General features: G+C 33.6%; 1 protein-coding gene and 1 non-coding gene across 5 annotated transcripts in view; both read left to right on the top strand.

Moving 5' to 3' along the window:
- The window catches only part of LOC129948399 (prominin-like protein), a 212,981-nt gene that overhangs the window by 175,351 nt on the left and 24,209 nt on the right, over positions 1-13,421 (top strand). For all 4 annotated transcript variants that reach the window (XM_056059393.1, XM_056059389.1, XM_056059390.1 and 1 more), the window contains exons 4-9: positions 565-1,225; positions 7,568-7,712; positions 7,945-8,073; positions 8,156-8,343; positions 12,862-13,026; positions 13,098-13,222. In XM_056059393.1, coding sequence (XP_055915368.1) covers positions 616-1,225; positions 7,568-7,712; positions 7,945-8,073; positions 8,156-8,343; positions 12,862-13,026; positions 13,098-13,222 — 1,362 coding nt within the window. In that variant the 5' untranslated portion in view covers positions 565-615. The remainder of the gene's footprint in view (positions 1-564; positions 1,226-7,567; positions 7,713-7,944; positions 8,074-8,155; positions 8,344-12,861; positions 13,027-13,097; positions 13,223-13,421) is intronic.
- On the top strand, positions 4,526-4,646 carry LOC129948645 (U5 spliceosomal RNA). Its single transcript, XR_008781933.1, has one exon. It is a non-coding gene; the product is annotated as a U5 spliceosomal RNA (small nuclear RNA).

Below are 13,421 nucleotides of genomic sequence, written 5' to 3' on the forward strand. Positions count from 1 at the left end.
TGTGTCCCATCTACCATCTATATCTAGGTACATAATATAAGACTCTCTTCAGGAAATCACCAAGGCGTAACGTTATTAATTTTCAGAACTATAGATACATAGTTTGTTATTTATGTAGATACTTCATTTCCAAGTCGGTGTAATATCACACAAGGGGCTTTCCACTGTTTCACATGAAAACGTGCAGTGCTGATGGAGGATTCCAATTCGAATTCATACAATTGAAAGAAATAATATTTCAAGCTAAACCTACTCCATTTCGAAAGTGAACATGCCTGTGTGTTTTTGGTTCGCCAGCCATGCGCTCCAGTTGATTGCACACTTTCAGCACCAAAATCAAATATTTCCTCCTTTGGAAAAGCTTTATGCAACACTATTGGAAGTCTTTAAGTATACGAATTTCAAAGTCCAATATTTTATAGGCCAAAAGGAGGAGTTCAAATGAAATGTGTTGTAACAATTTGCATATAACTTAAACTCATACACGTGACACTATTTAATCTTCTAAAATTTAAATTGAAAACTGATTCTAAAGTTTATATATTTTTTTGTTTATAATTTCAGGATTATCATCGTTTCTTTGATTAATAGCTTAGTAGGCCTTCCATTGGCAACATGGGAGTGCCAATAAATACCACCACAAAAAAGTCCACGACGGCGACAATGACTGATGCTGCATTTCTAACAAGAACCACCAATGCCGCCAGGTTACAACAAAATCCAATGCTGCCAACAAGACAACAACAACAAATAAATAATAACACAACAAGAAGCACACCACCCACAAATAATGAGACTTCAACTACACATCAACATCATCAAAGCACATCATCGTCATCTAGATTTTCATCATTATCATCACATTCCAATGAGCCACTAAATGTTGCAACTGCCGAAGATGTCAAATCCCACCGGCGATGGCGTCGTTCAACATCGCCAACATCATCGTCATCGTCATTATCAGCAGCTGCAGCATCACATTTTATGACGACCCTTATGACAATGTGTGTGCTTTTAGCTGTAATGTGCTCACTGCCAGGTCTGACAACGGCGACTGATGATATTGAAATGAAATTAGATTTAACAAAAACCGAATATTCGGTGTGGAATAAGAATACCACTTATTTGAGTTCGACCAAATTCAATGCACGTGGCATGAGTCCATTTTACAATATAACACATGAGGTAATGAAGCTGTTCATTGGACAGGATGCTATTCCAAATGGTGAGTTTACTTTTGTATGTTTTGTTCCAATTTTTGTTTGTTGTATGGCATGTAGCTTCAGAGTACTTAAATGTTCTTGGGTGTGTTAATCTTTTGAAGGAGTATTATGAATTTACAAAAAGTTGAGGAAGCTGAAAAAGCTATTAATCCGGTGAGAATACTGCTTAATCGAATTCATGCCCTCGTTCGTTTTTAATCTCGATTCTTTTTCTTCTGTCATGGACTTAAAATCTGGAACTTTACTTGAAAACCTAGAAAACTCTCTTTTTTTAAATGTATTAAGCATAAAATCCAAATCACAGTAGAAACCCCTAAAATCAAAAAATACTAGAAACTTGAAAGCTCAAAATCCATAAAAAACCCAAACCAAAACAAAAAATTCTAAAAGATTCAATACCACAAGAAATGAGCAACTAAAAACCAGAAATACAACAATCTGATAATTTCTTAAATTCTAAAATGAAAATGCAGAGAACCCAACATTTTTAAACCCCTTAATCACGAAATACTAAAATAAAAACGAGTCTCCAAATCTTGAAATCGGACTTAATTGCAACATTCAAAATAAAAAAAAACCTATAAACCCTAAGAGGTCGTCTACCTTCGCGCTCAAATTTCGGGCAAATTATTCAAAGACGGATCGCAAAAAAACCTACACATGATATTTGAACTAAATTTTCAATCATTTCTTGAACTTTTATAAAAAATAAAAAATGTTGATTTTTAAGTTCCCATAGGAAGTTATTGTAATGGGTCCGATTTGTCAAATTGAAAATTTTTACATTTCTCGACGTTTCAAGGTCCCTAGAGTCGAAATAAAAGATTTTTAGAAAGATGTCTGTGCGTGCGTGTGTACGTACGTTCGTACGTTCGCGACGTTTTTTTCGTCGTCCATAGCTCAAGAACCAGAAGAGATATCGACTTCAAATAAATTTTGTTATGCAGATAATAAGGCAGAAAGGTGAAAAATGTTGGTTAACCCTAAATATCTTATGAACCAAAAACGTTAGAGACTTGAACTAAATTTTATATAATATACTGTAACGTGATATCTAAGAAGTATATTTTTTGAAAAAATCCATTTAACGGTTTTTTATAAATCAAAAAAACTGAAACAAAATTTGTCACCCCCAAAATTTTATGACTAAAATATGATTTCATCTCCAAAAGAATTTTGTGCAACGTAGAATAATGTTTTTGACATCTGATAAAATTTTGAGAAAAATCGAATTGACAGTTTTTGTACAAAAAATAAAAACCTAAAACAAAATTAATAAAAATTGGTAAAAATTGATTTTCGACTAAAATATTTTTTTCAAAACTTTGAGATATTGGCTTTAATTTACTTTTATCTTTCAAAAAATATTGTTTTCAACATTCAGTAAAATTTTGAAAAAAATCGAATTGACAGTTTTTTTTACAAAAAATCGAATTGACAGTTTTTTTTACAATAAATAAAAACCGAAAAAAAAATTAACAAAACTTGGTAAAAATTTACTTTCGACTCAAATAGCTTTTCAAAAATTAAAAATATTGGTTTGAAAATTATTTTATTTCACAGGAAATATTGTTTTCAATATTCAGTAATTTTAATATAAAATTCCACAGTCCGTTTTTTTATAAAAATAAAATCTACAAAAAATAGTACGCAAATTTGGTAAAAATTGATACGAGTACTTATAGACAAACTTTAAAGCAAGACAAATCGACAGAGGGGATGGGAAGTTATCAGTGTGGGTCGCATCCCAGTCTCTTTTTTTTAATAAAATTTGCCCTTGACGCGTCATTGAATGCATTACTGCCCGTACGAAGGAGTAGAACGGCTGGCACGATATCTCAGCTTCAGAACCTTAAAACAACAACAAACATTTTAACTTAATTTTAAGAACGTTAAATAAGTCTAGGCACAAGATTTTTTGACTACTTGTAAATTTCACAAAATGTCAGCGATTTGAACCATGTTTTTTGACCATGTTTTTCAATCTAAAAAAGTCTGTAAAAACTCGAAAAAAGCTTGTGTCTAGACTAAGCGAGATGTTTTGTGAATAAGTAATGCTTTTTATATCAAAGATATCTTCTATAGTTTCGCCAAAATCAAGCCAACAGTTTGAAAACACTAATTTTGGGAAAAGGCGTTTGAAGATAAATGTAACAATTAAATAAGTTTTGAGGCTCGATATCTCGCAAACCAGCATGCCTTACATCGAATCCTTCACAGAGCATGTTCTTAGTTATGTGTACATTAAAAATATGCAAAAAAATCGATTTTTTGAAACTGAAGGTAGACGGGCCCCCTTAAAAACCACAGTCAACCAAAAGTAGAGTGTTCAAAATGCCGATGATCAAAATTGAAAATGTTAAAACTCAAAAATCTCAAAAGCCTCAGAAACTAAAAAATTCTATATCCGGAAAATTTAAAATCCCTTAAAGTAAAATTCACAAACCCGAAAACTTTACTAACTCATTATCTCAAAAATTCTAAATAACGAAATACAAACATTTTGAAAGCCCCCCCAAAAAAAACTTAAACCATCAAAATTTTAAATCAAGTCCCAAAAAGTTGGACCAAATTCCAAAATCCAAGAGTCAGAAAACCCTCTCCCAGAAATTAAAGAAAAAACAAAACCCCTTAACTCTTTCCTTCATAGATGTTTCTCAGTGAATTTAAAAAGTTAGTAAATATTGGATATACTCCTAACGATTTCATGAAGAAAACCTGTGTATTTGTATGAACTATAATTGACACCTCCAAAAATTGACACCTAGAAAACTAGAAATCCAGAACATTTTAAAATCCCAAACAGAGAGGAACCCAAATCCAACCCCTCACTCCAGAATCTCTAAAATTAAAAAAAGGAAAACTTTTATTTCCAAAAATTCAAAATATCTGAATTTTTAAAACCCAAAACTTCGAATTAAATGTTACAATTTATGAAAAAAAAAACTCCAGAAATATAATTACAAAATCCTGAAAAACTTAAAATCAAAAAATCCTAAAATTTTGCCACCAATATTCCAAAACTCCTTAACTCGAAATATAAGAAATCCAAGCAATTTTATTTCTAAAATTCTTTATCAACATTAAGCAGGAATAGTCCAAAAAACTTTTCACACTTACTAAAGGCGATGTGATGATCCACACATACATAGCATACAAACACAAAAGAAATCATTTTTCGATTAGGGGATGAAATTGTAAGAGTTGAAGAATTGACACTGAATTTATCATTTACAGCTACTTAGTTCACACTATCTTCTTGCAAGAAAAGTTTGTAATACATGTGACAAAATATGTTCAAATTACTCTGGCTTCTCTTCAATGTCGAATAAATCTTTCGCCTTTTACTAAAGATTTCCGTGGAGAGGGGCACTCTAATGAGTCTAAAATAAATTTTTGATCGTGCCCGGCGTAAGCTGGGCCATAATAAACTATAAAGTCCAGTAGATAGAGGTTTTCACTTTTCACCTCAATAAAGAAAATCAAACAGTTTTAAAACTTTGCATAATTGTCATTACCTCTTACTAAGGGATGTCGGGTGATGATGATGACCCAAAAATAAGTCCCCAAGAATCCGACGTGAGCTCTACGGCAGTTAAGAGAAACATGGAGATGTTTCAGTTATTCACGTTTATCTCGAAAACTTTTAGTCGTATCAAAAAATGGTGTTCCACAAAATTAAAGCTCATTAAATTTTATAAAAAAAATCTCTATGATTTTTTTTTTGTATCTGCTATAGTTTATAAAATAACTCTAGCGGCAGCGAAGAGTAACATACGGTTTTTCCTGTTTATCTTAAAAATTATTTGTCTTTTAAAAAAATAATTTTCCACAAAGTTTAAGCTTATTAAATTTCCTAAAGAAATATGATATCATTTTTTGTGTACTTGTTTTAGTTTGTAAAATAACTCTATAAGAGTTTAAGGAAAACATATTATGTTTTTTTTTTAACACGAAATTAAAGTTTATTAAATTTCCTAAAAAAATATGGTAGCATTTTTTCGTGTCTGTAATTGTCACAAAATAAACTGTAGTATATTCAATTTGTATGTTTCTTCTTACTTCTGAAACTCGTTGGGCCACTATATGGCTCATATCCTGCATGCCTAGAGAATAAGCATTGTAGCAAGTTACTTTATCATATCCAACGATATCACTCGCTATTGACATGATTTCATTTGTAACTGAAAACTGGACAGCTTTGCAATGTTTGTATTATCTCTAATTTTACGTGTCTCCCCAAAATCTTAATGTATTGCTCACTAGTAAAAAAAGAACGCCAGTAAATTCTTCGAGTGATAAGAAAATGTCATGCGTAGCAGTCAGCCCTAGAACCCATTTGCTAAGTACTGAGCTTCATAGTATGAAGAACAAAACCGTAAGCTTGATATAAGGTTTACCAACTTCTTAGAACCAAGCTTTCTGTTTATAAATAAGCAAGGCAAGGTATTGGAGACATGAATTCTTTGGAACGCACATTTTTTATAAAATTTAAAGAGCTTTAGTTTTGTGGAACAACATTGGATTTTTTTTGTAGGTGAAGGCAAGTTTTTTCATTTATTGACTGGACTAGAATTTCAGCTCATGTTAGCATATTTGGAGAATAACTAACGTGATGTTCGAAACAAAGCCTGGGTGCAAAAATGAGAAATATAGGGTCCGCCAAATAACTTTTTTTGTTTTGAAACAGAGCGAAAAACATAGAGTGTAGCCCTGGCTGTGTGGCACGTAGCGCCGCCGTCCTATCCTCTTCAATGTGAACAAAATTTCGTTCAACAGGTCCGATAACGATCCCCATTGACTATAACGGCCACTCATTGATCATTTTTAAAAAATGGCCCAATTGTGCCTCTGGACCAAAATCCGCACCTAACACTCTAACAGTGACTCGTTTTGAGTGTATTGGCTTCTCAATGTATGCGTGCGGGTTTTCTGTGCCTTAAATGCGTCCCGATGTAATGGTTGGGCTTATCAGAAGATGACCATTAAACCTAGTCTTGACGGATATTTTCTCGAATAAATCGAGACGCCATATAATCCGAGCTACATAGAGCTACTGTGAACTATATAGTTGCTACAACCACAAGTCTTCAAAGAAGATAAAGTGTAACTATTGTTATTGCCTAGCTATGGGACTTTTGAAGATGAAATATTTGACTGTTTACAGTCGAATTATTTAATCTGTCAAATCAGACATGAGCTAAGTGTAACCATTAACGAAATAATATAGTTATTTTTTATTTCGTTTCTCACCCTTTTTGCTTCAATCTTTTAAATAGCCTACGAGTGTTTTGAGAATAAACTGGAAATGTTGAGTTGTTTCAAAACAAATTTTAAGACCTTTGTCACAGTAAACACTTATCCATCACTCGAAAAATTATGGGTTCTCAAATGGCACTATGTAATTTTCATATATTTTAAAAAAATTACGTTTGAATTTTTAAAGTTAAACTATTTGGAATTTTTCGGAACTTTTTCTTCAAAAACTCAACAAATGAAAACATATCGACCTGCTTTTGGCATAATTTTGTGAAGTCTACATTTCCTGGCGATTGATCAAAAAATTTAATTTACTTTTGATATCATCTTTGACCCTTCCAAACTATAATCCTAGATACGTTTCTGGCATTTAACGAAACATGTGGATAAATGTGTGAAGTCAAGCGACATCAATTCCTGCAATTATTCTACATCACTTACGATATAAAATTTAAATTGATGAATTCATCTAACAACACTTAAATAAATCTTTGTATAAAGTCAAAACCGTTAAAAATCATTAATTACCCTTTACTGCATTTTGTTGATTTATGTTTTTTTCTTGTATTTTGAAAAATATACGCTCTTTCAAAACGAGGGATCCAAAACAAATCGTGACATTATTCTATTTCTTTTATTTGGCATTTTATTTTTGTTAGTTGTTGTTTTTTTTATCCAAGGTCCTTCCTTTCAGCAAGTACAACTTTTGTAGTAAATCTAAAAATGTATTCCAGAGAAAAGTTGTGTCTCTTTGTCTCTTTGTCTTTTGTTTTTTTATTTTTTGTCGACAATTTTGTTGTTTCCTAATTTCCATCTACCCACGCCTTCAAGATAATGTTGGTACCTACCGTCGTCGTTGTCGTACAACTTTATTGTAGCTCGTAAATCTCTCAACTTTCTAACTTTAAGGACAAAATATCTACGTCATCATGCCAAAATCAGAACAATGCACTCTAACTGTTATTCCCATTTCGAGTACTGAAATTATAGTCCTTCCTATATATTTGTTTTGTATACATATTTATATTTACTATCAACCTTTGTGTAGAGTAAATTGCTAATATAATATTATTTTTTCTTTATAGGATATATTGTTGTTACTGAAAAGGGTGTGCGTTTTGGGCCAAAGGTTGAACATAACGAATGGGGTGATTTAATAAAGCATTACTGGCCAATACTCCTGGTTGTTATTCTAACTGCATTGCTAGTCATTTTGATGCCAATAATTGGGTAAGTACCGTAAAAACCATTATATTTACTTATACATGTGCACACACCAACCCTTGACTGACCCTCAAGGGTTACCATGGTACAATGAACTCTGCACACTAAACCTATACGTGCATTTCCGGTGAACGGTACCCCGTTCATTTCTGACGTCCTGCTGCAGTAGTGTGTAGAGAAAATCTCTAATTACTAAATAATATCCTGCATACCTAAAATGTCTGCCTACCTTTTTCAGATTATGCTTCTGCTGCTGCCGTTGTGCGGGTGCTTGCGGTGGACGCTCACAGCCGTTCGATAAGAAACACGATACCTGTCGCCGGGTATTCCTAGGATTTTTATTGATTTGTGCCGCCACTGGAATTCTGTAAGTTAAAAAAATATTGGATTACTCGTGGGAACAAGTTGTGTGTATCTTTTGCTAATCGGTTTTTTCTTTATTTTTAAAGGTTTGGTGTTATAATCGCCTTCACAACAAACGCTTATATGCAAGAGGGTGTTGATGATGCTACTACTGCTGTGCGTCACGGTAGCAAAGATACTGGAGCATTCCTAAAAGCTACATCACAACAAATGAACCATTTACTTGTTGAAAATTATCATGAGCTATCGCAACAACTTGAATATATTTTAAAGAGTAAGTATAAATCAGAAATCAGGGACGGATTAAGTAGGTTAGGTACACAAAGTGTTCTTCAGAAGAAGTCTTTATCACTGTATATCGTATGAAAAAATAAGGGCCCATATTCAATAAAAAGCCAAGCGAAAACGATTGTTGTTTTTCAAAAACGAATGAACTTTTGCGATAACGTTTTTGAGTAGCAGGAATCACATCTTTCGAACAAGTGAAAACGTTCGTTCAGAATGTTAAAGAACCTAAAAACAATTCTAGAGTTTTTCATTGAATATTTCCATTTTGAGGTTGTATTTTGTAAAGCCCAATATTTTTGGAATTGCCAGGTTTGAAGTTGTCATCATTTAAAATGTAACTAGTAAAACCTGAGATATTACTAAAAATTGAAGGATACATGCTTCAATAGCTTAATGATATTGTGAAAGTTCACTAAAAATGATAGTTATTCACAAAACTAAAGCTCATTTGGGTCGTCGTAAAGAATTGACCTTCTAGACGCCAATAATCTTCTGTTCTGATGTTTAGCCAAGCTAGTGAGATGATGAATCGAAAGAGAGATCTGGCAATTTCTCTGGTAAGGTTATAGTGGCTGTCTAAGATGGAAACGGACAACACTTACGCCAGTTTAATGGGCCATTGTGATACCATATGAATCTTGAAGCTTCCTCCTAAGCTCAATGGAACCAGTTTAAGTCCCTCACAAAACGTGAGAGGCTGATTATGCTGATATGATAAAGATCGTTTAGAAAGAATTCTCCTAGGTAATTCTTGTGTTTTTGAGCCAGAGCAGGGCATGTACAGATAAGATGAAGAATTGTTTTCTCCTCTTCCTAGTCCATACAGCTTCTGCAAAAGTAATTTGAGAATACGTCTGGTCGCGTGGCGTGCTTTCCTATTAGACAGTGTCCGGTTATGACACCTATTATATATGCAATCTGCTTAGAGATAGCAAGAACCTTGAACGTTTTAAATCTAGTGTTGGCTAGATGTTTTTTGTGACCTGTCACTTGGTGAGTTGTTAAACCTGGTGTTTGCCTTATTCATAGCATCTTGCATTAGTAACAGTTTACAAGTAGCGATTGGTATGCCAGTATGACCCAAACGTGGTAAGATGGGCTGTACTGTACCGTTCCTGGCGAGTTCATCTGCCTTACACTCACCTGGAATGCCTCTATGGCCCGGCACTCAGCAAAGGTGAAATTTAAACTGCTGTGCCATCTCCATCAGAGATGATCGACAGTTATGGACTATTTTAATGTTTGTAGAGATTTGATAGCGGACTATATGAGAAAAAACGAATATCAGATGTTGATATCACGTTTTCCTTAAGCCAGGACAAGACTTCTTTTATCGCCAAAAGTTCCGCCTGAAACACGCTACAATAATTGGGAAGGTGTAATGAGAGACGAAGCTTTGAGGCAAATAGCAGAGGTTGCTCCTATGTGAAGAGATGTTAGGTAGAGTAAGGTATCCAGTGCCACAGATGGGGTCGTGCGAAGCGATCCGATTATGCATAGGCATGCTGAACGTTGGACTTTATTTTATTTATCCCGGTTTATTTCTTTCTCTAAAGCAGTCCACCATACTGCCACACCGTACATTAAAATCGGTCTGAATACCGATGTGTATAGCCAATGCGTGATTCTGGGTTGTAAGCCCCATTTATTGCTAATAGCTTTTCTGCAAAAAAAGAGAGCTACAGTAGCATTTTTGACTCTTTCCTGTACGTTGCGCTTCCAATTTAGTTTTTTGTCTAAGACAAGACCCAGGTATTTAGCCTTGTCTGAGAATTTTAATTGGATTCCTTTAATATAGGGACGGTTGATAAATGGAATTTTGTATCTCCCCGAAAATAAGAATAAGTCTACACCGATTAGCCCAAAGTATTCGTCTGTCTGAGGCATTTTGTAAGAGTTATTTTAAGGTGTTAAGATGCTTTCCTGAAACTGCTATAGCAACGTCGTCCGCATAGGCTATCACTCTGAAACCCTCCGCATCCAGACTAGTTAGGATTTTATTTCCCACTATGCTCCAGAGAGGGGATAGAACACCACCTTGCGGTGTCTCCCTACTAACGAATCGTCTATCAGAAGAGTTGCCCAGTTTTGACTTAATATTCTGCTAGTAAGCATTAAATGAATTAACTCCAGAAGCGAACTCTCTACATTTAGAGATGTAAGTACGTTGTACGTTGTTAAAGGCACCTTCGATTGAGGGAATATTTAACGGTGCGTACTAAGGTGTGTAACGCTGTTTCCATCGATTTACCTTTACAGTAGGCATGTTGAGACAAACACAGAAGTCTTGTATCAATACTTGCCCTTAAATGGATATCAATCAATCTCTCCAAGGTCTTACAAGAAGGAATGAAGAAGCATTTACCTGCTTTTGGCAATAAAAACAACTTTAGCTTATCTCCATGCCGAAGGAACACATATCAGGTAAAGACAGCTGGTAAAAACTGCCTCAAGGATTGGTGCAATTATGTTAGAAGTCTTTTGTGGCTCGACTGGTATTATTCCATCATATTTGGAATACAACTTTTCACAAACGGTATTAGACATTGTTTTTGTATTTAAAGTTCGCCAATTATAGAACTCAAGGTGGTCAATCGTAATTAGTATCGAATATTCGCTGAAATGTATTAAAGTGATTCGGATTTTTATCGGAAAATCAACTTCAGTGATAAAGCCTAATTTAACCTGGTGGTAAAATCATAAATAAATAATAGAGATGGTGAAACAGTCTGTTGAAGACTAGGGCCTAGTGACTTACAACTCTCAACCATTTCTGTGTGCGGGTAATTTTGTCAGAAATAGAGAACCTTCTATTAAGCCGAAACCAAACGGCAAATTTGAGAAAGCATTTTTCAGGACAAGAATTACTCTTGAAGAATTTGTCAATTCCTTGCAAGAAGCAGTACCCGTGAAAAAAAACTTATGATGGCACATGCAGGGATTGAACCCAAGACCAAAACAGTCCAAGGAACAGTAACGGGTAATGAAGTATACTACCAAGCTATTATTTATGATTGTTTATAGCCGGAATTCGAAAATAGTGCAGTTGATAGCTTTATTTTCATGATTGAAAGATATAAACCATCAAACAATCACAATTTGTGCAATAAAAGTTTGCTGGCCGTTTTATTTCTCCAATGAATGAGACTACATGGTCACCAAAATCTTGTTTTTAAATACATTTAGACTTTTTCTTTGACACCCCGTAAAAGATAAGGTATAAACCAATTCTTGAAAATCGTTCGTTTGAAAGCCTTAACATGAAATGTGTAAAGCTATTAAGGTCATACAAGCGCAGTAGTGCAAAGTGGTCATGGAAATTATCATTATCTCATATCGTTTTCCATTGGTAATGGCATAAATTCATCTTAACAATAAAATAAACATCCATTGACACATTTCCTAAAGTCCTTGAGATAAAAACAAAGCAAATACAAAAAAGCAGTGAGATTAAACTTCACATAAATTTCAAGGTTTAAAAAAAGTGATTTTCCACTAGAAGTGTAATTATTTCCCATGTGTTTACCGCACTCAAAACCTTCCCTGTATAAATTAGAAACACTGATTTTTGTGATACTGTATATCCTGATGCCAATAATGAATACATACCTTTTATATCAGTAGCAAACAGTTATTTTAGACATCATTTAACGATACATAGTGATTGACTTAATTTCAACGTAGGAAGCCAGGAAGTCGGTGTTATTAGATTTTATTAAGAAGATTTTGGAATACAGCAAATACCTTTTTCTATACATTCAAACCTTACGTAAACTCATGTGTACGTAAGAGTCCTGACGAGACGGGGTTGATATTATCCTCGCCTTCCTGTGGGTGGGATTAGACTCAAATGAACACATTGACTTTTCCAAATTTCCATGTTTAGATGGTGTGTAGTGTAAGCAATATAGTAAAAGCTTCAGAGGCACTTAAAAGATTTTATGAAAATTTCGAAAATATGTATACATAGGTAGGTAGGACCTATATCATATATGGAAGAGCAAGGAAAAGGATGTTACAGACATTTATCCATCATGATTAAGAGTAAGCAATTAAAATTGTATCACTTCGTCCTCGTAGTCGTGCGTCGTCGTCATCGTCAGAGTAGGTGTACGAGTATGTACTGTATTGGGTGGGCTAAGCTTTGAATTTAATCTTCTTCAGATTTAATGATTATTATATAGCTCTCAATGTGTGGTCTTATTGCAATTAAGCAATTAAGCTGGTAGGTAGCGCAAGTGAGTTGGAAATATTAATTGGCTAAAGATAGATACATTATGATAGCTGAAATGAATGTTCGCCCTAAGAATTTAATTATAATAAATGTAAGCATGCACACATGTCTAAGGGATTCCTGTAGTTATATCATAGATTAAGTTATTATTACATCAATCGGATGTTTGCATCGACATTTTGTAGGTTTTTGGAATATGTGTAAACACAATGTTACAATATTTCTAATCCTTTAATTCTTCAAATTCTAATTTTGTTTTTTTCATTACAGATACATCAAGTAGTCTTATAAGAAAACTCGAAGAAACATCGAAAGCAGTTTCATTAAATCATCTTGTGAATTTCTTAGCAGACTTGCCTAAAATAAATGTTAAATTACACCGAATGAAAAATATCACCAATGAACTTCGAGTTTATGCTTCTCAATTAAGTGATGGTAAATTCATTAATAACAAAAATATCACTTTTGTATCTAAGAATTATACTTGTTTTGTTTTTTTTTCTCAGGTTTGCGAGGTGTTAAACGTGATCTTTTAGTTATGTTAACAAAATGTCAAACACAGGAATGTAAAAATGTTTTGGAAAATTACGAAATCGGTAAATTGGATACCAATGGATTTGATTATAATCAGGTGAGTTATAATTTAAGCTTAGAAATTAAAAAAATAACATACTTTTAAGATTACATGTTATTAATATTAAAACTTCATTATTCTCATTACTCATGCTAACGAACAAATCACATATTTTGGATATTTATTTATTTTGTTTAAAATCGACTCGTAAAATGATAAACTTAAAAATGTTCCCTATGTGAAAATATACCAATAG

This window comes from Eupeodes corollae, chromosome 2 (assembly GCF_945859685.1).
Source record: "Eupeodes corollae chromosome 2, idEupCoro1.1, whole genome shotgun sequence".
Classification (NCBI taxonomy): domain Eukaryota; kingdom Metazoa; phylum Arthropoda; class Insecta; order Diptera; family Syrphidae; genus Eupeodes; species Eupeodes corollae.